The sequence below is a fragment of the Artibeus jamaicensis genome, unplaced genomic scaffold (assembly GCF_021234435.1).
Source record: "Artibeus jamaicensis isolate MK-2021 breed Jamaican fruit bat unplaced genomic scaffold, CSHL_Jam_final contig_2738, whole genome shotgun sequence".
Taxonomy (NCBI): Eukaryota; Metazoa; Chordata; class Mammalia; order Chiroptera; family Phyllostomidae; genus Artibeus; species Artibeus jamaicensis.
The window spans coordinates 53,557-77,914 of record NW_026521603.1 but is presented as its reverse complement, the minus strand read 5'-3'; the positions used below and the strand labels follow the sequence as shown (position 1 = coordinate 77,914).

The window sequence follows — 24,358 nt, the reverse complement described above, 5'->3', positions numbered from 1 at the left end:
GTAAATAAGTTAGCTTTTGCCTTTTTAATTCCATATTTTATAATTCTTAATATTAAGATATGAAATAAATAGCATGGACATCATTATAAATCTTGATGCATAATGCCAAAATTTCTAATAGCTACCAGAAATGTTTATATATACTAAATTCAGTCTCACCAACATTTCAGATCTATGACCTAATCACTATGAATACCTCATTACACTAAAACTGTTTCATTTCTCTGCTTACTACAGAAACCCTTTTCATAGTTTTTGTATTTCTTCTTGGGTGACTCATCATGTAAGCCATTACTAAACTGATGTCTGATAGTAACTACATATTTGCATAAATAGTCAACATTTTCTATTCCAGTCCATTCTTTTAATTCTGATAATTATTATGTACATGCAGATCCTTAACTATTCAGCTTTCCTATTATGTTTATTTTAACTCTGTACTTTCAAATGCAGTATTTTTGTCTCAAACAATTTTTCATTCAATCACATTTATGTCATTCTTTGCTCCTTCTTTCTTGCATCTTAGACTTTTCTTCTGCTTGAAGATAAAGCCCTTAGAATGTCTCCTTCATATGGCAAACTGTTATTTACTAAAATTTCCCTTATTTTTGAAAGATATTTTCATTGAAATAGAAATCTAGGTTGGCAATTACTGTTAAGATTTTATTTATTTATTTTTAGAGAGAGGGGAAGGGAGGCAGAGAGGGACAAAGACATCAACAGGTTGCCTCGCCTGCTTCCTACATGAAGCCCCCCACCAGGGACGTGGCCACCAGGGGCATACAGGCATGTGTCCCAACCAGAATCAAACGGGCAGGTTTTCTTTCTGACTGCAGAAACAATGCCCAAGCCACCGAGCCACACCAGTCAGGGTGACAATCAGTTTCTATCAGTACACTGAGGTTATTTCATTATCTTTTGGCTTCCACTGTTGCTATTCACAAGTCATCTGTAGTTACTTTGAAGGTAATTGCTACCACCACCCACCCTTGTTTTTAAAGATGTTTTGTCTTTGGTTTTCTAGTTGCACTGTGTGCCTAGATACAGATTTCTTTTTACCCAGTATGTCTGTCATTCACTGAGCTTCTTGACTAAGAATTACTGACCTTCAGTTGTGGCAAATTCTCAACTATTGACTCTTCAGACACTATCTCGCCCCCTTTTCTATCTCCTATCCTACTGAGACTCAGGTCAACTGCATGTTAGTCCTTAAATCTCTTCCCCTCTTGCATATTTTTGTCTCTGAACTGAACTCTACCTTATCTTCTAACTTATCTTCAATGTCATTAATTCTTCAACTCTGCTTATTCTGTTATTAAAACCACCTACTGAATTTTTATTTTGTTTATCATTTTCATTTCTAGAATTTCTATTTGTTGCTATGTCACATGGTATCATTTCCTACTCCTTGAAGAGTTGCCAGCGTGACAAATTTCTTTAAACATAATAGTGGTAATTGTTTCATAGTCTCTGATAATTTAAAAATCTCAAGTTTTGTAAGTGTACTTCTGTTGTTTTGGGGGATTTTGCTCACACTTACGATACTCGAGCCCATGTATGCCTGATTACCTTTTACTATGTCCTGATAACTTTACATTCATAAATTATTTTAAATTTGAGGCCCACGATGAAGGTAGTTTCCTCCAGGTATCTGGAAATACTACCTGCCTGGGATCACCATAATCCCACTTCAAGGCTTCAAGCTCCTTGGACTACCAAGATGTTAACCCAGACCGCAAACAGGGATGTAAGCTGGTTTACTTCTCAGTCGCCTTCTTTGCACCCCAGCTTAATATGAGAAGAGTCTCCAATATTAGCCCTGAATTTTGGCCAGGTTTTCAACTTTGATTTCTTTCTTCTTTAAACTAGTGTGCTATTTTGTCATTAACAAAAACATTTTATTTTTATTTATTTATTTGTTTGTTTTAGAGAGAGAGAAACATCAATTTGTTGTTCCATTTATTCATTCACTGGTTGATTCCTACATGCACCCTGACCGGGGATCAAAACCACAGCCTTGGCTTATTGGGATGATGCTCTAAGCAACTGAGCTACCCAGGAAGGGCTGGACTTTCCTGAGTCCAGGAAATTTCTGAGCCTCTCACCTCACAAGGTCTGCAAACCTCAAGTCGATGTGCTGAAACTAGCAAATGCCCAGGGCAAAGGTAATTCTCATTTCTCATACTGCAGTTCCCATTTTCTTTTTAATATTAGCCTTTTCACATTACCCTCCAAATTCCTCTCTACCTTATCAACTTCCCACCAACTCCAGGAACCACACCTTACAATGGCCTTCATTCTCAAGAACAAGTTATGAATTAGCCAGGTTATAAGGTTACAAAACTCTCAATTCAAGCCATCTCAGGTACAGAAGGGAATTTCTATTTTTATTTTTAACTATTCAGTCTAAAGGTTGCACTGACTCCACACAGCTAGACCCAGGAACGTAAGACTTGCCATTAGATCTATCTCTACTCCCTCCCTGTGGGCCTGCCTCACTTGAGCAGATGAGATGGGCTTCTGCTCCAAAACAGAGATGACAGCCACATACATCTTTAAGCTTACCACACGCCTGTACTGTAATCCCAGACGCAACGGACTATCACATCTTCCTCCTACTGTCTGCACAAAAGTTCCAGGAGTGTGTGACGAGCTTACCATATCCAAGCCTACTGTGATTGCCACTGTAGCTAGAACCACATGAAATAGGAAGACAGGCAGCTACTCACAAGGCAAAACAGGACCCTCACTGGAGAAAGGGATGAGAAAAGCATGCCAGGAACACAGAACATATCAGCTACCCGAGTTGTCTTCTTTCAATTTCCTGAATTCATTCTAAGTTTTATTATCTTTTGTGCCAATTTGACTTTAATCCTTCTTTATGAGTTTCAAATATGAACTAATTGCCCTGTTCCTGTTTCATTTCCTTATCTTTCATCCTTGTCAGCTATTGTTTCATAGATACATGCATGGCCTTCTTTCATCTTTCTGAAAACAGACTCCAGCCATTCTTTAAAACCTTCTTGTGTTTCTGGTCGGAGATCCATTTCAGGCATTAGGTTTCACTATGACCTTACTGGTCTGTTCTATCTCAACATATGCCAATAATTAATTGCATATAAAGGTTTTCATTTGCCCATATTTCTGCTTTGAATTTACTGATCCTTGTTATTAATACTGAACAGGAAAATAACAAAAATTAAAGTGAGTCAAAGACCTCTTGAAGATTTTCACACACATTATCATCATTCTTAACAAAAAAACTGGTATTGTTGTGAATATTTTTTATTATGTCGATCTCTAAAATATTACTAAATCTTCAACATACATCTGCTTCAAATTAAGCAGACTGCTGAGTGAGGGAGGTACCAAACCCTGATCTGATCTTTCATTACATTCATACCTTTTCTTCCTTGTGCTGTTATGTTGTTTTCAACAAACATGTTCCCATTTCAAACTTACAATGTACAATCTAATCAAGAAGAAAGTATAAAATATTTTACTGCCATTATTTTGTCGTATTATATTATAAGTAAGCCCAACCTAGAAAGATTACCCACCTTACTTAGGTTATACAGTTATTTTTATAACAAAGGACTAGAATCCATATCTCCAAATTCTAAACTACCTCCTTTCATCCACAATAATAATCAAAGACAGGCTAAATTAAAAGGTAAATAATTATATAGTAATTACACTGTAGCACTAGGCAATCTTTATGAGGCAGTAAATTAACTGTCCTTCATTGTAAACAAACTGAAGCAAAAATATCTTTTTTGTTCATGACACAAAGATTATGGATGAGTTGAGGACCTGAATTATATCAACATCAGTCACATTCTGCAAAGGAAATAAAGGATTTGGTTCAAAGATAAACATGTGAATGTGTTACACAACAACTGTCTAATGAACACGTAACTTACACCACAAAACGCTGCTGACAGGCACTAACAGATAAACAGTTGTGACAGTTTGAGCCCTGGATGGTGTAGCTCAGTGGATTGAGCACAGGCTGTGAACCCAAGGGTTGCTGGTTCGATTCCCAGTCACAGCACAGGCCTGGGCTGCGGGCCAGGTCCCCAATGGGGCCATGTGAGAAGCAACCACACACTAATGTTTCTCTCTCTCTCTTTTTCCCTCTCTTCCTCTCTCTCTATAAATCAATCAATCAGTCAAAAAATAAAAATAATAATAATAACAGTTTGACTTAGTAACACAAAATCCAAGATCCCAGACCCACCCTCAGCTAGAAGGAAATGAATCTGAATTCATCAAGGCACCAGGACCATTATTTTATTTTCTTCAGAAAAACTTATTTTCACAATTTTCTGCAGAGTGCTAAAGTTATCTGTTATTTTTCCTTACAATCTACCCTGTACATTTACTTAAGTATGATAAAAAAACTTCAAGATTGCAAAAACCACTATGTATGGCACTAGGTGGGTACTGAAAATATTGGAACACTTTGAAAGTGTATGAATGTTTAACCACCTGAAACTAATACAAAATAATACTGAATGTAACCTGTCATTAAAAAATATTTTTAATGAAAAACTGAAAATAAAGAGCAAAGATTTCAAAAATCAGTCACTTTCCCTAACTCAATGTTTTGTACTACAGCCATCATCACTCAACTCCAGATACTTGGATCAACTAAAACTGAGAAAATCTTCAAAGTAAGCTAAAATACCTACCACTAGGGTATTCCTCATCAAAGGCTAGTGTCAAACAAAGGTAATGGTATTCAACTCTATAATTTTTCAACAGGCTGAAGGGGGGGGAGGAGGATACTTTTAACAGAAAAATCTTCCATCTAAACTTAAGTTTTTGACTTTTACTCCAAAAATGCAGTGTGACTTCCCTATGCAGTGGATGTTCTTTTTCTGGGCCAGACTTTAAAATGAGCTGATTATCTGTCTCTTCCTCGTTTTTTCAGTCTTCCACTTGTCTCCATTCTTTGAGACCTACTCTCAGGTTATTTTGTGTACATGAGGTAAAACTCAAATTCACCAATTCATTTTATAAAAAGCTATAGTAAAGCCAAGTTTCAACAAAGTTAATGACTGCAGGCTCCAGCACAATCTTAAATACTCCTATATACACTAGGAGAAACATCTTCAGTGAGAAGTATAATGTAACTTCAAGTATCATCTCATTCTAAAGAAAGCGAAATCTCAAACTTAAAAAAAAAAAATCTATTTATAAACTAATCTCTTCAAACCGAGTACTAAGAACAAGTTACAACTCATCATCTAAGTTGTTACAAATGCTGTCATATGATGGTGCCTAAAGTAAAAGGAAAGGATCTAATACTTGAATTAGTTGACTTCATCCTAAGTAAGACTCAGTCGCATTAATATTACCTATATCTGCATATAATACTACATTCTGGCAATCTGGTAAGAGTTGCCTACCTCTGAAATTAATCCTATTTCAATAACTCCATGTTGAACCTATAATTACTGCATTCCAAAAGCTAACCTGTTCTTCAGAAGAGGAAACTTATCCCTAAAATGTCAGTATACATTTACTAGAATCAGTTCAGATTTTGACACAGAATTTACAATTGTCGTCAGTTTTTCAACATACTACAATTTGTTCTAATTATGTCCACTTAGTAGCTACCTCAGAAAATGTGTTCCAGGTAATTCACTGACCATATTCATCTGTCTTCTGAATGATACCAAAGAAATTAACTTAGTATCTGGGTGTGCTTATTTATAAAAGAGTGCCATCTACCTGACACAATTTACAAAGCACACCTTTTTTCCCCGCATAAAAACATAACTTTGGTAACTTGGACATATGATGTAAATTGCCCAAGATCACAAAATTATTAAGTAGTATATAATCCAGATCTGACTGCTCTTAATTCCCCATGTTCTTTCAAACCACATCACACACTGTAAAATTTACTCTAATTCTTAACATTTTTATATTTCAATCTCAGAAAAACATTACCATTCTGGGACTTAGACAACACATATAATGTAATTTTTAAGTCTGTGCACTACCCTAAAAATTAAAAACAAAAAAATACCCAGCCTCAGAGATTCCTTGATTCTAAAAAAGGTATTTTCATTATCCCAAAGTATTGCCACACAAAATACTCACCAACAAAGGAAAACAAGGCACACACCATTTTAACCAGGTGAGCAAAGTTAACACCGCTCCCAGGAGAAACTTCATGTCCAACCCAACAGAACACAATGAGAACACTGACATTCCTGCCCAAAATGCATTAGACAAACCCAAGTCTATAAAATACCTGCCCTGCAATCTTCAAATAGGTCAAGGGCATGAAACTCAAAGACTGAGGAACTGTTATAAAGTGAAATATATTAGACAAGACAACTGGGTGAAAATATAATCCTGGATTAGACCCTTCTGCTATTAAGTGACATTTAGCAAAACTGAATGGGGTTTCTGTGTGGGGAATTTTGTTTGTTTGTTCTTGAAACAACAGTTGATCCTTTAGCAACACTGGGTTTGAAGTACACAAGTCCACTTATACAAAAAAAACGTTTTAAAGATTTTACTGATTTTTAGAGAAAGAGGAACGGAGGGAGAAAGGGAGAGAAACTTTGAAAAGTGAGGGAAGAAACATTGATCGGAAGGTTGCCTCTCGCATGCCACAAACCAGATATGTGGCCTGCAACCCACGCATGTGCCCTGACAAGGAATTGAACTGGTGACCTTTTGTTTCATGGGACAACACCCAATCCACTGAGCCACACTGGCCAGGGCTGTATTTTTTCCAATAAATTCATACAATACTGTAAATGTATGTTGTCTTCCTTATGATCTTAACATTTCCTTTTCTCTAGCTTACTTTATAATAATACAGTATATAACACAAAATATGTGTTAATCGACTACGTTATTAGTAAGGCTTCCTCCAATCAACAGTAGGCTATCTGTAGTTAAGTTTTGGTAGGGAGTCAAAAGTTATAAGCAGATTTTCAACTGCCAATACTAACACACCCCTAACCTCCATGTTACAGAAAGGTCGACTGTATTTTGTGAGTTTAAAAGTGTTTCAAGATTAGCCCGGCTGTATAGCTCAGGTGGTTAGACCCTCATCGGGATGTGTCAGGGCTGCAGGTTCAATGTGCAGTCAGGGGACAGACAAGAAGCAACCAATGAAGGCACAGATAGGAGGAACAACAAAGTGATGTTTCTTTTTTTTTTCTCTCTGTCCCTCCTCCCCCTTCCTTTCTCTCTAAAATCAATAACTTTTTCTCTCTAAAACCAGTAACTTTTTAAAAAGTGTTTCAAATTAATGTTTAAAGCAAATTGAAATTTCTCCTACTTTTGTCTTATTTCTTTTTCTGCTTTTGCTGTCGACAAGTGTTCTGAATATCAGAACTGGGAGAAGGCTGACTTCCGGCCAAGATGGAGGTGTAGGTGGAAACACTGTGCCTCCTCACACAACCAAGTTTAAAGACAACAAAGTTTTAGTAACAAAAATGCAGCCAAAACACATAAAGTTGAACTGTATGGAAGTCTGACAACAACAAACCATTCATTCAGACCAGTAAGAGGGCCGGAGTCAGCGGCAGAGCGGGTCTGGCAGGAAAGATCGGCCAGACTGACCCAGGAACGCAAGTGGTGGTTGGCGGATCCCAGGCGTGTGGTGGAAATGGGCAAACCCAGTGAGGGTGCAAGGTGGCTGGCTGACAGTGGTCACATATTCACACACGTTCTCGCACATTTGTGCCCATTCGCGCACAGATAAACCAAACGAACAGTGAGACAGACTGGTCAGGCTAGGGCCCCAGCGACAGGAATCAGAGCCTGAAAGCAACAATTGGAAAGACTTCTGGGATTGAGGTGCCAAGAAAGGCTCCCAGACTCACAGAGAGTTCATTGGAGAGACCCACAGGATCCTGGAGAGTACACAAGCCCACACACCCAGGAACCAGCACCAGAAGGGCCCAATTTGCTTGCAGGAAGCAGCAGAGGGGACCAAAATTCAAGGGAGATCAGAGCGGACGCCATTACCCCTCTATGACCCTGCCCCCACATAGAGCGTCACAACCCAGCAACTGGGTTGCCCCGCCCTAGTGAACACCCAAGGCTCTGCCCCTTATATGTAACAGGTACAAACAGACCAAAACATTATGGCTCAAGAAGAACTCAAAGCCCCAGAGCCAATAACTCTAAGAGACCAAGAAACAGCCAACCTATCACATGCACAGTTCAAAACACTGGTGATCAAAATGCTCACAGAACTGGTTGATTTTAGTCATAAATTAGAGGAACAAATGAAGGCTAAACAAATTGAAATGAAGGAAAATGCACAGGGAACCAACAGTGATGGAAAGGAAACTGGGGCTCAAATCAAGGGAGTGGACCAGAAGGAAGAAAGAAACATCCAACCAGAAAAGAATGAAGAAACGAGAATTCAAAAACATGAGGAGAAGCTTAGGAACCTCCAGGACATCTTTAAACACCTCAACATCAGAATTATAGGAGTATCAGGAGAAGAGGAAGAACAAGTGAAAAACTTATTTGAACAAATAATAAAGGAGAACTTTCCCAATATGGCAAAGAAAATAGAGTTCCCTTCAGGAAGTCCAGGAAGCTCAGAGTCCCAAAGAAAGTGGACCCAAGGAGGAACACACCAAGGTACATCATAATTACATTAGCCAAGATTAAAATGAAGGAGAGAATCCTAGAAGCAGCAAGAGATAAGGGGACAGTCACCTACAAAGGAATTCCCATCAGAGTGTCAGCTGATTTCTCAAAAGAGACCTTACAGGCAAGAAGGGGCTGGAAAGAAGTATTCCAAGTCATGAAAGGCAAGGACCTACATCCAAGATACTCTATCCAGCAAAGCTTTCATTTAGAATGGAAGGGCAGATAAAGTGCTTCTCAGATAAGGTCAAGTTCAAGGAGTTCATCATCACCAAGCCCTTATTATATGGAATGTTGAAGGGACTTATCTAAGAAAAAGAAGATAAAAAATATAAACAATATGAACAGGAAAAGGACAGGAAACTCACAGTTATTAACAACCACACCTAAAACAAAAACAAAAGCAAACTAAGCGGACACCTAAAACAGGAGCAGAGCCACAGAAATGGAGATTACATGTAAGGTTAGCAACAGGGAAGTGGGAGGAGGAGAGAGGAAGGGAAAGGTACAGAGAATAGGTAGCATAGACAGTGGGGAAAAAATAGAGGGAGGGCAAAAGTAGTATAGGAAATGTAGATGCTAAAGAACTTATAACACATGGATGTGAACTAAAGGAGGGGAGGGTGGGTGGAAGGGGGTGTGCAGGGTGGAGGGGAATGAAGGGGGGTTAGTGGGACAACGGTGGTAGCATAATCAGTAAAATGTATTTAAAAAAGAAAGTATAAAAAAAAGATGGGATTGACAGGGTAAATGTAAACATGGAGCAAAAAAATATGGAACAAAAACAATAAAATTCTGCCCATGTTAAAAAAACAATTCACTATAAAAAAAAAATCTTTCTCTTACCAAGTTTTGTTTTTGTTTTTTTTTTTTTAAATTTTATTATTTATTTATCTTTAGAGGGGAAGTGGGGGAAGGAGAGAGGGAGAGAAACATCAATGTATGGTTGCGTTTTGTGCGTCCCCTGCTGGGAACTGGCCTGCAGGGAACCGGCCTGCAACCCAGGCATGTGCCCTGACTGGGAATCGAACCGCGATCGTGTGGTTCGCAGGCCTGCGTTCAATCCACTGAGCTACACCAGCCAGGGCAAAAATCTTTCTCAACAGGACTTGTGCCACAATAAAAAAACCCAAATCCTGTATTTTAATGTCAGACTCTGTAGTCATATTCTTAAAACGAAGCCAAATTCTTGGGAGGTCTAAGGAGCTGAGTGAAAGGTTTTCTTAGGCTCCATTGAGGAAGAAATGCCAATCAGCCACAAAGTTAGGCAGTATAGAGCTTTATTGGGGTTTGCGCACCCTGGTGAAATTCTCCAGTCTGCAGAGTGGGGCCAGGGAAGTTGAGCCCAAGCAGAGAATATGGCAGGGTTTTATTTTGGTCGGCTCTCTTCATGGGAGCTGGGGATTGGTCCCCTCTGAACAAAGCGGCAATGTATCATTGGTGGTTCTCCTTGAGCTCAGGTTGCTATTTAGCTATTTAGATATATGGTAATAAAAATTTTGGCAAAGCCTGCCCTTTCGGCTCTCTGATTTGACGTCAGCCGTCTTTTCCGGGTTGTAGTTCAGCCACCATTTTGTCCTACCCCGCCCATCCTGACACTGAGGGAGGAGGGGCAGGAGCTCCAGCTGCTCTGCCAGCCTTAGCCTGGCCCGACCTATCTCAGTCCCAAGCTCTGGCTTTTCGACCCCACCTGTTCCAGTGCCCAGAATTTGTTTTCCGAGGTGGAGACGGGATGAGCTTTAGGCATCTCTGGAAAGAGATAAATGCCTATGCTGTGAATAAATTAGTAAGTGAGAGTGAAGTATTAGATTCCTAATTTTATTTTGTATTTAAATATCCTAAGGTCTTTTTTTAAAATGGAAAGTTCTTACTTTTTAAACTCTTCATTTTGGAATCAATGGTAATAAAAATTTTTAACTCTCAATGAATTGTAAACAGATCAAATTATTTTTATTTAACATCTAGCTTTTTAAAAAGATTGTATTTATTCATTTCTAGACAGAAGGAAAGAAAGGAAGAAAGACAGGAAAAGAAACACGGATGTCTGAGAGAAACATGGGTCAGCTGCCTCCTGCACACCCCCAACTGGGGACCTGGCCCTCAAGCCAGGAACGTGCCCTGATTGGGAATTGAACCCACAACTTTTCAGTTAGGCCGATGCTCATCCCACTGAGACACACCAGTCTGGGTAAAACCTAGTTTTAAAGTAATGAAATGCATCCATCTATAAGTTTCCCTCACTTAAAACTTAATCTGCCATTGTGAAAGGTTCTCAAGTATCAACACCAGGAAGGAACTGGTTAGAAATGCTGATTACTTGGCCCTACCCCAGGAGGGATCTAGCAGTTGTGCTTTAACAAGTCCTCCAGGGGATGCTGATGCTCAAAGTAGTTTGAGACCAACTGGCTTCCAGATCAAGAGTCAGGTGGCCTGGAGTCAAACCTTAAGAGTCAAGGTTTACTCAACTGAGTGATCAACAGTAAATTACCCAGATCTCTAGGTTTGTTCCTCATCTATAAAATGGAATTACAGGGTTGTTCTTAAGAGTAAATAAGAAAACATATGGCAAGGGCTTAAGAGCAATGCCAGACACATAAGAAATATTCAAATATTAGCTGCTGTTTAAGCACTTTAACAGTTGTCGACTAGGAAGAGAGACAAAGACAGAAAAGCCTTGAGTTGAATACCTAGTGAGTAGGCCAGACACATGTAAACAAGGCAGAACCAAACACATGCACAGAGGGAAAAAAGATGCCCTCCTAGAAGGGACAGACACATTGACTGGGATAATGTGAGAACAGCCAATTCTGACCCAACAACATAACGTAGGCTTTAAAAAACTGAATACAGCCCTGGCTGGTGTTGTAGCTCAGTGGATTGAGTGTGGGCCTGCGAACCACACTATCGTGGTTTGATTCCCAGTCAGGGCACATGCCTGAGTTACAGGCCAGTTCCCAGCAGGGGACTCACGAGAGGCAACCATACATTGATATTTCTCTCCTTCTCTCCTTCCCTTCCCCTCTAAAGATAAATAAATAAAATCTTTTAAAAAAAGACTGAATGCATATAAGCAAGAAGAGCCTGAAGCACAGAAAAAGTCATTCTAACCTACAAGTGTTGTTGTAGGAAGAAACTCACACCGAGAGGAGATAGCGGAAAACACGAGAAGTTTATTACATGCACGGGCCCAGAGGAGTCTTCTAGTCTACGTGGCAAAGCGGGATACAGAAGTGGAATGCAGAAGTTAGTTCTGGCTACGGGGCTTATCTTGGTCCTTGGGAATATCCTGTTATTTGCTTTCTTAAACTGCCGGCTAGCTCTTCCCTGGGGTGCTTGGGGGTCGGGAGAGCAAAGGTTTTCCATATGATTCCCTCCTTTTATGCTAAACAGCACTAGTCCTTGTTTTAGCACCATAATCAATATCTGAATGTTCACCCTCGGAAAAATCTATCCTTTGGTCATGATGCCTCTGTAAGGAGAGGATCTTTGCGGTGGCTCTTCTGGTTACAGTAGTTTCTAGCTGCTGTACTACTGTCTGCACTAAGCTTAGCCCTAAGGTTAAGGCTAGGAACAGGATGAGAAGGGGCCCTAGAATCAGGGCTAGCATGGAAAATACGGCAGATTGCCACCAGTTGCGGCCCTCAGTGAGATTATTGGTATTTCCTAATCTCTTATGGGTTTCTTTTAGTTTGTTAATGTTTTCTTCTACTATTCCACTTTCATTTATATAGTAACAACATTCTTCCTGTAGGAATAGACAAGTCCCCCCTTTTTCTTCGGTGAGTAGGTCTAGGGCTCAACAGTTATAGAGGTTATATGTCTCTGCAGTGAGGCCATGGACAAGGCTGAGGCGTCCATGGCCTGGTTTAGTTCTTCTCATAGTTTTTCTATGGACTGGAGGCTAATTGTCAGCCCAGCACTGCCTAACCCGGCCCTGACTGCCAATGTGGCAAAGCTCAGCACCACTAGCATTGGGAGGAAGACTGCCCTCTTTTGTAGCCCCTGGGCGATCGAAGTATTTAGCTCGCCGGTCTGATACAGTACTGAGGAGCTAACCCAACCAGGTAGCACGGGGCTGGACTGTTTGGGCTCATTGTCCGGTAGAGGGTGCCGTTACACCGAAGAAAGTTCTCGGTGGGCCTCTGACGAGTCCAGAAGATGGCAGGGTCTGGTTACAGGAACTGGTTGATCCATAGCACTCCAGGTCCCTGTCCCTGGCAGAAGGGTCTTGGAACAAAGGTACTCCTGGGAGGGAAAAGGAGTCTCATCTGCCCTGACCGCTGGTTATGCTGGTGACATTACAGGGTGGTTGAAGGGGCACTGTGGTCAGCAGCAGCCTGTTGAGACATGGACATAAGAAACAGTCACAGTAGTTGCCTGGATTGGACGAATTTAACATCTGAGCTCCTTGTATTAGTTTTATCCAAGAGAAGGGCCCAATCAATTTTTGGTTACTTAATTCTTCTGACAGGCTTTTCTCCTGTTCTTCTATAACGGTTTGAACATGATAAATCGTATTCAAGTTGGGATTCTTAACCTCTTCTGCTTTATATATAAAGATGTCCCCTACTGGCCCAGAATGGTATTGGGAGGCATAGATCTTTCCTTTTATGCCAGTCTTCCATTTATCTGCTTCTGGCTGTTTTATGGTTATTTCTGTGGAACTAAGTCCAGTATAGGTTAGGATGTTATGTTGGTAATATGGACATCCTCCATATTTATCAGGCCACCAGTAACAATAGTCATGTGGCTGGTTATCTACGATACAGATAGCAGGAAAATAGTTGCCTTGTTTCATCCACTCTTTTACACTTTGTATCTTGGATGTTGTGATGGTCAGTTTTATCTCCCCATTACAGCTATTTTCAGGGCAAGTGTGCATCCCTATGTTGTGGGTAATTACATTATTGTCCTTACTGTAGGTTTTTCCCTGGCACAGAACCTCCATACATACGGCTGGTTGAGGACTGTCCCCACTGTCGCTCATAGGAGTAATAATACCCCATTCATTTCTGTTAGTAACCCCCTTTACTCGGGGAGACTTAAGCTTAGGCCTAAATTAATGTAGTTCTGGGCAATAGGTTATGATAGACAGGAAACACAGAGGTAAGACGAGGCTTTTACTGTATTTTTACTACACAGTAAAATAGAATGACAATCCCAATGCTTTCTCCTAGAGTCCAATCTTCTGGAGTAGTGGACCCTAAACCTAAACCTACAATTCCTGTTAATAGGACCACAGGGATTAAAAACTCAGTTGGGCATTTGTCCATGTTAGTCTTTGGAGACCATGTTCCACTGTGGCTCCGTCCTGATCTATGTCATCACAGCCGTAGGGGGCGAGCGGCTCCTCAGGGTCACCTTCTTGGGGATCCGCTGCCACCTTCACTCGGGAGTGGTGAATCCACAGCGTTATCCCTGCAACCTTTTAAGGCAGTAGGGGTGGTTAAAAGGACTTGATGGGGCCACGTCCATATAGGTTGGAGGGGTTCTTTTTTCCAGTCTTTTACCCAGACATATTGTCCTGGGTGATGAGGGTGCGCTGGCCCCCCTCTGGGCTTAGGTTCAAACCCTAATCGGGCTTTTCCTATCTGGTCTAATACTTTCCCTAGCTGCTCTAGATATCTTCTCTGCTCTAATTCCCCATTAATAATTAAATTGGTAGGTTAGCTATTTTAGTTAGTGGGGTTGGCTTTCCATATACTAATTCATAAGGGGTATATCCTGCTTGGTTTGGGGTGTTCCTTACTCTAAGCAGTGCTATTGGTAATATATCAGTCCAGGGTAGTCTGGTTTCCTGGCAGAGTTTAGCTAAGGTTTCTTTTAAAGTTCTGTTCATCCTTTCTACTTTTCCAGAGCTTTGGGGCCGGTAGGCTGTGTGGAGTCTTCATTTTATATTCAGCAGCCGCACTAGGGCTTCTACTACCTGTGAAATAAAGGCTGGCCCATTGTCACTTCCTAGACTTGACGGCAGTCCATGTCGGGGCATTACTTCTCTTAATAAGGCCCTGGATACTTCTCTGGCCTTCTCAGTCCGCAGTCCTAGGATAGGCCTCTAGGCCTACCCAACCCAAGAAGGTGCAGATCAGGACCAGCAGATACTTGTACCCTCGGCTTGGCTTGATCTCAGTGAAGTCTATCTGAAGGTCTTCAAAGGGCTGCATTCCCCGATACTGGATGCCTGGCAGGACTCGGTTATTTCCAGCTGCATTATTCCTAGCACAGGTAACACACTGGGCGGCAGTGCTGTTACAAAGCGCGGCGAGGTTGGGTATGTAGATATATCTCCGGAGTAGATTCTCCAGGGCCGTTTTTCCTAGATGGGTCAATGTATGACAGTTCTGGACCACTTGCACTACCTGACCTTGGGGTATATACATACGCCCGTCTGGAAGCTTCTAGAGGCCCTCTGGTGTCCGAGTTGCTTGGGCTTTCTGTGCCCATTCTTCCTCAGCTGGCTGGTACTCCTGGTGGTTGACGGGGGAACTGATTAGAGGGCCCCCTCTATGGCCTCAGTGGGGCCTTGTTTCCGCGCGGCAGCTTTCGGCGCCTGATCTGCGAGCCGATTTCCTATGGCCTCCGGCACATCCCCTTTTGAGTGCCCTGGGCAGTGCATTACTGCTACTTCAGTGGGCTCCCAGACGGCCTCCAAAAGTTGGAGGATCTCAGCTTTGTTTTTTTATTTCCTTTCCTTCTGCTGTCAGTAGTCCTCTCTCCTTATATATGGCCCCATGAATGTGGAGGGTAGCAAAGGCATACTTGGAATCAGTATATATATTAACTCTTTTCCTTTTTCATGGCCTGGATAAGGGCGTAAAGTTCTGCCCTCTGAGCGGACCAGCCATTAGGGAGGGACTCCGCTTCAAGAACCTGGTCCCTTGTAGTGACCACATACCTTGCGACCCGTTCTCCCTTTTCAGTGATGGTGCTGCTCCCATCTGTATACAGGGTCAGGTCTGCTTGGGGTAAGGGTTGGTCTCTTAGGTTTGGCCGGCTGGCAAATATCTGGTCAGTGACTTCCTCACAGTCATGGTCTGGCTCTCCTCTCTCTACCGGGAGGAAGGTTGCTGGGTTAATCCTCCGTACAGTCCGTAGATGTACTCGGGGGTTCTCCTGTAGTATTCTCCGGTATAGGGTGAGCCGCAGGTTGGAGAGCCATCAGTGTCCTTGCCCTTCCAGGAGTCTGTGTACTGCATGCAGGACGAATAGGTTAATTTCTTGGCCCAGAGTGAGTTTGTCTGCCTCCTGGAGGAGAGTAACTGCTGCAGCTATGGTCCTGTAGACAGGGTGGCCAGCCTGCTGCCACATTGTCTAACTGTTTGGAGAGATAGGCTACGGGTCTTTGCCAAGGTCCAACCTCTTGGGTGAGGACTCCTAAAGCTGCCTTTTCTTTCTTATGGACATAGAGGGAGAATGGTTTGTCAGGGTCTGGTAAGCCGAGGGCTGGGGCACTGACAAGTTCTTTTAGTTGTCTGAAGGCATCCTGTTGTTCTAGTCCCCAGCTGAAGGAGGCAGTCTCTGGTCCCTTTAGGGCCTGGTACAGCGGCTTAGCTATCCTCGCATATCCTGGGATCCATATGTGGCAAAAGCCGGCTGCTCCTAGGAACTCCCGGAGCTGGCGCCTCATACTCTGCCAAGGCTGTTGGCTGATTACGGCCTGTCGCTCAGTCCCCAGTGTCCTCCGTCCTTGGCTTATTCTGAAGCCTAAGTATCGCACCTCCCGTTGACAGATCTGGGCCTTCTTCTTGGAGACTCTGTAGCCCCTTGATGCTAGGAGCCTGAGGAGTGCCCTTGTCCCTGCTCAGCACTCATGAGGCCTGGGCCCTGCCAGTAGTAGATCATCTACATACTGGAGTAGCACTAGGTTGGGGTTCTGCTCAGAAAACAGCTTCAAGTCCCAGGCCAGGGCCTCACTGAATATGGTAGGAGAGTTCTTAAACCCCTGGGGTAAGCAAGTCCAAATCAGCTGAGTCTTTGTCCCAGTGTGGGGATCTTCCCACTCAAGGGCAAATAGCAGCTGCCTGGCAGGGGGCTAACGGTATGCAGAAAAAGGTATCCTTTAACTCGAGGCAAGTGAAATGCGACGCAGACGGGGTAGTTGGCTCAGCAGAGTGTACGGGTTGGGTACCACCAGGTGTAGAGTCAGGGTAACTTCATTGATAGCTCGCAGGTCCTGTACTGGGAGGTACCCTGACCCATCCAGCTTCTTTACTGGGAGGAGAGGGGTATTCCACTGAGATTGGCAGGGGACTAAAATCCCTTCGGACAGGTACTTTTCTGTTACCCCCGAGATGCCTAGCCGGGCCTCCTTGAATATATGGTATTGCCTGAGACAGCGAGGCTACGCTCCTGGTTTCAGATCTATTATGACTGGAGTTCGTCCAGTGGCTAATCCTGGTGGGTTCCCTTCGGCCCAAACTTCTGGGAATTCATCTATGACGGGGTCTTGGTCACCTGTGCCGTCAACCTCTTCGTGGATTCGGTACTCCTCTTCCCCGGGTATGAGAGCCACTGCCACCGACCTCAAGGGTGGCCTGCCCTGAAGGGTGGAAGGCCACCCCAGCTGAGAGTTTGCTTAGTATGTCCTGGCCTAAAAGTGGCACTGGGCATTCTGGGAGATAGAGGAACTCATGGCGGACCTGGTGTCCTCCTAGTTTAAGAGTTCAGGCTTGGCAGAATTTCTTTGGTCCTTCGGACTGCCGGGTTGTCCCACGATTGATATTTCCCAGCCAGATGGTGGGGGCTATTGGCGTGGTGACAACCGAGTGCTCAGCCCCAGTGTCTGCCATAAAAGTCAAGGGTTGGCCCCTCATTTTGGCTCGGAGCATGGGCTTGTGGGGGCCTAGATTCAGTGAGCCCAGTCCTCCTCACTCAGTCTCAAGGTCTAGGCCTGCAAGGCTGTGGATCTTAGGGGCTGGGGGTGCTACTGGCCCTTCTTTCTTCTTGCAGTTTGGGCAGTCTCACTTCCAATTTCCCTTTTCCTTACAGTAGGCACACTGGTCTTTCTCAACCTTAAAATGGCCTTTCTGCCCCTTTTTCTGGAGATCTGAAGTTGGGGCTGCTAGGGCGGCAGCTAGGAGGGCTGCCTTTTTTCTTTGCTTTTCTACAGCGGCCTGCTCTGCCACCTGATCTCGGTTGTTGTAGACCTTATTTGCCACTTCTACCAGCTGGCTGATGTTCATGCCTGCAAAGCCTTCTAATTTTTGGAGCTTCCTGTGAATATCGGGGGCTGACTGGGCAACGAAAGCCATATTGACCACCCGCTGGCTTTCAGGGCTCTCGGGATCGAAAGGAGTATAGATCCAGTAAGCCTCGTTCAGCTGTTCTAGGAAGTCCCCAGGGCACTCATCGGCCCACTGCATTATGCTAGAGACTTTGGCCATATTAGTAGGTTTCCTGGCTCCGGATCTGACTTCCTGTAGGATAGCTTCTCAATATCGCTCAAGAGCCACCCTGCCCTGTTCAGTGTTATGATCCCAGTCCGGCTGGGCTTCGGGGACCGCTTCTGGGGCATATCGTAGGGGGTCTAAGACACCCGCTGAGACGTGAGTGTCTAGATAATGATGGGCCTCCTAAAGGATCTTCTGCTGCTCTTCGTGTTGAAAAGGGTTAACAAGAGCTGACAGCAGTCAAACCAGGTCGGCCAGTGGGTCTGCATAATGGATTCCATAAGGTCTATCAGCGCCTGGGGCTTCTCCGAATACCGGGGAGTATGGTGTTTCCAATTCAAAAGGTCTGTGGTTGTAAAGGGCTGATAATAGAAAACTACTGGTCCAGGCCTGAGAGTCCCATCGTCTCCCAGTTGTGGCGGGCCTTGAGCCTCTCAGAGGGGCATCTGCAAGGCCTGGTGGTGTCTGAGCCAGCCCACTATTGGGGAAGACTGCAGTGGTTGCGGGGGCGGCTGCGCCGCCTCCGGCTGAGGCAGATCCTGAGGTGGAATGGTCGGCCTCCGACGCAACGGACAGGGGTGGTGTGTCGGGGCCGACTGGCGCCACAGGCGGAGGCCTGAGATATGGGGGTGGGAATGGCACTAAGTCATCCTGGGGTGCCCCTGATATATGGGATGCTTCAGTCCTCGGGCCACGAGGACACGGGTCTGGGGTCACGAGGCCCCCTTCCCACAGTACATTTTGGACTTCTTCTTGTGGCCCGCAGTCTCTGTTTTCTTCGGACCTACTCTGGCGCACTGATGGAGCCATTTTGGCATATCCTGTGCTAACTCTTGCTATATATATATATGTAACTCTTGCATATATATATATATATACATATATATATAGGTCGGGGTGTCCTGGCTTCCCAGTAACAATTAAATGTACTGCCCTAATAACACTCAGGTTCAAAGTTCCCTTGGGGGGCCAGCCTACCCCGAAAGTGGGCCATTCTTATGAGCAGAAAGTTTCTAATTGTCCTGGGTCTGTTGAGGGGTCCTACCCCTGGAACCGATCAAAATTCTGAAGCATACAGTCTAAGATGGTGGACGGCCGACCTCCCATGTTTTCCTCCCACTCAGTGCAGACACACAAAGGGTGCAGTTTACTCGCTCACCCGCCTGGTCTGCCCCCTCGCGGGGCCAAGTCGGTCTTAGCTAAGGCTGCCCCAGAATTCAGGGTTAATTGCCAGCCGTTAGCCCTATGACCTGACACAGAAGCCGCAGGTTGGGGCCCAATCTTGCTCCGTAGGTTTTCACCTGTGGGGCCACAAACACAAACACTCTCACTTTCACTCTCAGACACACAGAATTTAAAACATTTCCCTCCCTGAGTGAGGGTCCAGCGGTAGGACTGGGCTTGACTCCGACCAAATTTCTGACTTGACAGGTGATCAGCCTCTTTCCGGTCTTGGCTTTGGTCCCCGGGGCACTTACCGATTTGGGGCCTGTGACAGGTTGTGGTCCGCTTCTCCGGTCTCACCCGGGTTTGGAGCAGTCAAGGGTGCGGCGAAAAGGTCCCCCATTACCAGGAGGCCCGAAATCACCAGGGCATGTGCTCCTCCCCTCGCAACTGGGTCTCCCCACCGAACCCCTGCTATCCTCACCGGAGGCAAATGCCTGCTTCACGTGAGCTAGATTCCCGGTCAGGGAACCAAATGTTGTGGGAAGAAACTCACACCGATAGGAGATAGCGGAAAACACGAGAAGTTTATTATGTGCACGGGCTCAGAGGAGTCAGTCTCCAAATTCTGAGCCCCAAACAAAGGGTTTTTGGGGTTTATATAGCCTGCAGGGTCTTCCTGTCTACATGGCAAAGCGGGATACAGAAGTGGAATGCGGGATACAGAAATTAGTTCTGGCTATGGGGCTTATCTTAGTCCTTGGGAACATCCTGTTATTTGCTTTCTTAAATGGCCGGCTAGCTCTTCCCCGGGGTGCTTGGGGGTCAGGAGAACAAAGGTTTTCTGTATCAGTGTGAATGAAGATACTGAGAAGCAGGCTAAAGGAAAGCACAAGGCAGTAGACTACAGTACCTTAAGAACGGACAAAGCAAAAACATTTACAGTAGGCCCCCTTAGGCACAGGGTATATACTCCAAGACCCCTAGGGGACACCTGAAACCATAGACATTACCAAACCTTGTATGCACTATGTTTTGTTAGTACATACATACCTTCCTCCTTGACCAGCTTCAACTCTGAGGGGAATGTGGCAGCAGCTTCTCCAACAGCAGGCACAGGCTCTGCAGTGTTTACAGTTCTCAGTCCAAACCTGTTCCTGAATCTGTGTAACCACCCCTTACTCGCAGTAAATGGCTTGGTGTCGCTCCTTTCAGAGGGTCCCTTGCTGAAGTCTTCGTATAGGCTCAGTGCTTTCTGGGGCAGCACAGTGCTGTCAACCGGAACACATTTTCTGTTCATGTCTTCCACCCACAAACCTAATGCCTTTTCCATCTTAACTAAGCATTTATCACGCAGTGTGGCAGTAACTTTTGCAGTCTGAGGTGCAACAGCAAAACTAGCACGGATTTCTTTTTCCTTCTTCCCAATTTCACAGATAGAAGATTTGTTCTTACCATAGATTTTAGCAACTTCAGCACAGGGTTTTTTTTTTTTTCTTTCCTTATTAAGTCAAGAATTTTCACCTTTCCACTTAAAGGAAGCACTTTTCAGCTTCTTTTTGGCATACCAAATTGCCAGCATCACTATTCTTGCCCTTCAGGGCCATAATTAGGGAAAATAAGTGTTAGTCGAACACCAGCACTGTACACCAAGAGTTGATAAGTGGCTGGTGGCGCATATAGTGTGCATACACTGGACAAAGGAATGATTCACACCCCAGAGGAACAGAGCAGGACCTCATCACTCTAACCAGAACAGCGCAAGAAATCTAAAACTTACGAATTGTTCATTTGTGGAATTTTCCATTTCTGACCTCAACTGGAACCACAGGAAGCAAAACCATGAATGGGGGGGGGGGCGGGGGGAGGGATGTCTACTGTAATAGAAAATAAAACTAGTCATCCCAAAATGATAGGCTTCGGGGAGAAGGAGTGAAAACCCTGCCTCCTCTCGGCAGTCTCCTGAACATTCTCATTTGCAAACTAGCTTCCCCTTTTGTCTCTTTAGCTCCCAGAGACTACTCTTAGCCACTGTGGCCCATCCATCAATCCATTGTCTGCAGCAAAGTTGAAAGCAGAAACGGTGAGAAGTCTGCACCGGGCCCCGCATCTGCAGAAGTGAGCACTACTTGAACTGGACCCGACATCTGAACTCGCAGCCGCAAATTAGCACAAAACCATAACACTAAAAAATAAGTAAATAAATTTAAAAGCCTCGCTTTAATAAAGGAAAAACTTGGATATGCAAATATGTAGTGGGGAGGAAAGGCAAAGAAGACAGTTTTTTTCTTCTTCCTCCCCTGAAACCCGCCTGGGTGCTGGCCCAATACAGACGGCTTATATTCGTGGCCTGAAGGCTGAGGTTTTCCTTCCGGTCATTGTGTTTATTTCCCCCAACGAAACCCGCCGGGCGAGGACAAAGCCCACTCAGGGTTCCACCTGGGCGAAGGCGGAGAAGAACGGGGAGGGGCGACGCACGCCAGCCCGCCCGCCCGCCGGCCGAAATTATCAAGTCCCCAGGCGCCGACCCCGCCCCCGCCGCTCCGCGGCCAATACGGAGAGTCTGCTCCCCGGGCGCTCCAGCCCTAGAGATACCCGGCAAAACGCGACCCCACAGCTTGAGCCTGGCACAACGGCGCGCACCCTCAGCGCCCGAGCCGGCCAATCAGCAGTTGGGCATGCGCAGCCGCAGGCTCGCCCGCGCCCGGGCCTCACGCGTGAGACCCCCCCCACCATAACACGGCGCCGGCGCGCGCGCCCCTTCCCCATGAGTACCGAGGCGCGCGCAAGCAACTGTCGGCCCCGCGACCGCGTCCGCTCCTGCCCCACCCCCAACGCCAGCCGCCGGGGGTTGGGGAACCGGGATACCCCAACTCGGTCGCCGATAATCCCTAAACTCTTCTCCGTGCAGGCCCCGGGGGGGCAGTCTCAAATAAAGACCCCACTCGCGATGGCACCTGGGGTGGGGGATGCGGAATGAGGCGACTGGGACTCACCCGAGTGCAGCCGCCTCCAGGCAGCGCCGGGGTAGGGGTGCTGAAGGAAAGCGAGTGTGAGCGGTGCGCAAGCTGTGGCCGCGGCGAAGCAGCCTCAGGCTGAGGCGAGGTGACTAGCGGGCAGGAGGTGAGAGGGCGAGGGCCCGTGCGTCTCAGCCGAGCTTCAGTCACCGCTGCACGGCCGCTCTGACAGAGCCTCGCTTAGCGCCTAGATCCAATCGCGCGGGACCTTGAGAGGGGCCGGGGGAACCGCGGCGGGGGAGCGGCCACGGCTAGAGAACGCGTGAGGCGAAGCGGGTTGGGGGGACTGGCGATCAGTGGTCCCCATTCTTTGCTCTCCAAGCTTTTCTCTCTCACCCGCCTCTTTTTTTTTCCTTCCTAGAATGCTTGAGACGCTTGTGCACCCGCTACACCGCCCAGCTGGAGTTGTAGTTTCTGATTTGTGCCCCTTAACCAGATGGAGGGGGCAGTGGACTACAACTCCCAGAAAGCCTCGCGCAAGCGAACCCGAGCCGGGGGACGCCAGGAATACGGCGCTAGACCCTTTCTGCAAGAACTGTGAGTGGAGGCACGGGGTGGTGGGATCCAGTACAAGGTTGCACCTGGGACCTGGTCGGCCGCTCGAATAGGGGAGCGGAGCAGGGGCCAAAATCTAGGCGGGTGGTGGCTCCCGCCGGTTCCCTGTGGAGCTCCAGCCGGCTTCAGCTACCTGCACTGGCGATTCCCTCCAAAATGCGAGACCGGGACGCGGCAAAGGCCGGGGATCCCCAGGGCGGCCTGGCAGCCGGAACACATTTTCTGTTCATGTCTTCCACCCACAAACAATGCCTTTTCCATCTTAACTAAGCATTTATCACGCACTGTGGCAGTGACTTTTGCAGTCTGAGGTGCAACAGCAAAACTAGCACGGATTTCTTTTTCCTTCCCAATTTCACGGACACAAGATTCATTCTTACTGTAAATGTTAGCAACTTCAGCACAGTGTTTGTTTTTTTTTTTTCTTTCCTTATTAAGTCAAGAATTTTCACCTTTCACTTAAAGGAAGCACTTTTTGGCTTCTTTTTGGCATATCCGAATTGCCAGCATTAGTACTCTTGCGCTTTGGGGCCATTATTAAGTGAAAAAAAGGGATACTTGAAGTCCAACTCTGCGATACCCAGACAGTCGATCTGATAACAGAGACAGCTACTAAGTGACTCATGGGAGGGAGCGTCTACAGCGTGGAGGCGCTGGACAAAGCACGGGAGGATGTTAGAAAGTGAGTTGCCTCAGGAGAGCAAAACCAAGGCATAGTCTGCACTAGTCCCTTAGAAAACTACCAGACCAATCCAAATGCTCAACCCACAACTTTTCATAAGTCCAGATATTTAAAGCCAAGATTGCCCCTGACCATTCTGGCACCAGCCCAGCCACTCCCAGAGCACAGGCTGCTCTCCTCACAGTCCCAGTGGGGGCTGAGGAATAGGCAGCATAGCTGTTTTGTGTACACTGGTTATGAAAAATCAGGGGGCCCTCCCTCTCAAGCACTCTCTTGGTTGTTATACATGTTTGGTTAGTTTCCAGAGTTTGGAAATTGTTGATTATAATTGTTCTTTCCCATTTAAAGTTTGCTTCAGTGGAGGAGCAACTGACTCCTAGAACTTCCTCCTTCACTGTTTTGCATGATACAGAGTGGATCTTTCTGGTGACAGGAATTTTTTCCTCAGCTTTATTGAGATATATTTAATATATAACACTGTGCAAGTTTAAGGTGTACACCATAATGATTTGATATATGTATATATTGGAAGATGATTACCACAGTAAGGTCAGTTAACACATCCATCACCTTACACAGTAATGTTCTTTTGTGTTTGTGAGAACAGAGTGGATTTTTAAAAATCAACTTTAAGTGTACCCATTTTAAAAATATAGTTTTAGCCCTGGCTGATGTGGCTCAGTGGATTGAGCATGGGCCTGTGAACCAAAGGGTGGCAAGTTCAATTCCCAGTCAGGGCACATGCCTGGGTTGCAGGCCAGGTCCCTGTTTAGGGGTGTGCGAGTGGAAATCAATCAATGTTTCTTCAGCACATCAATGTTTTTATCCCTCCCTTTCTCCTTCCCTTCCCCCATCTCTAAAAATAAGTCAATAAAATCTCTCTAAATAAGGATTTGTTCATTTTTATTGAA

At 45.2% G+C, this 24,358-nt stretch overlaps 1 protein-coding gene across 4 annotated transcripts in view; it reads right to left on the bottom strand.

Annotated features, from left to right (window-relative positions):
• Positions 1 to 22,532, bottom strand: part of LOC119039394 (general transcription factor II-I-like) — an 80,759-nt gene extending 58,227 nt beyond the window's left edge. For 3 of the 4 annotated variants that reach the window (XM_053662686.1, XM_053662688.1, XM_053662689.1), the window contains exon 1: positions 22,190 to 22,532. Coding sequence is in view for 1 of the 4 variants with exons in the window: in XM_053662690.1 (XP_053518665.1) it covers positions 20,243 to 20,526 (284 nt within the window). In the remaining 3 variants the exon portion in view is untranslated. Of the gene's footprint in view, positions 1 to 20,242; positions 20,527 to 22,189 lie in introns of those variants that run through there. The other variant, XM_053662690.1, reaches the window with a different exon arrangement.
• Positions 22,533 to 24,358: the final 1,826 nt, after the last annotated feature.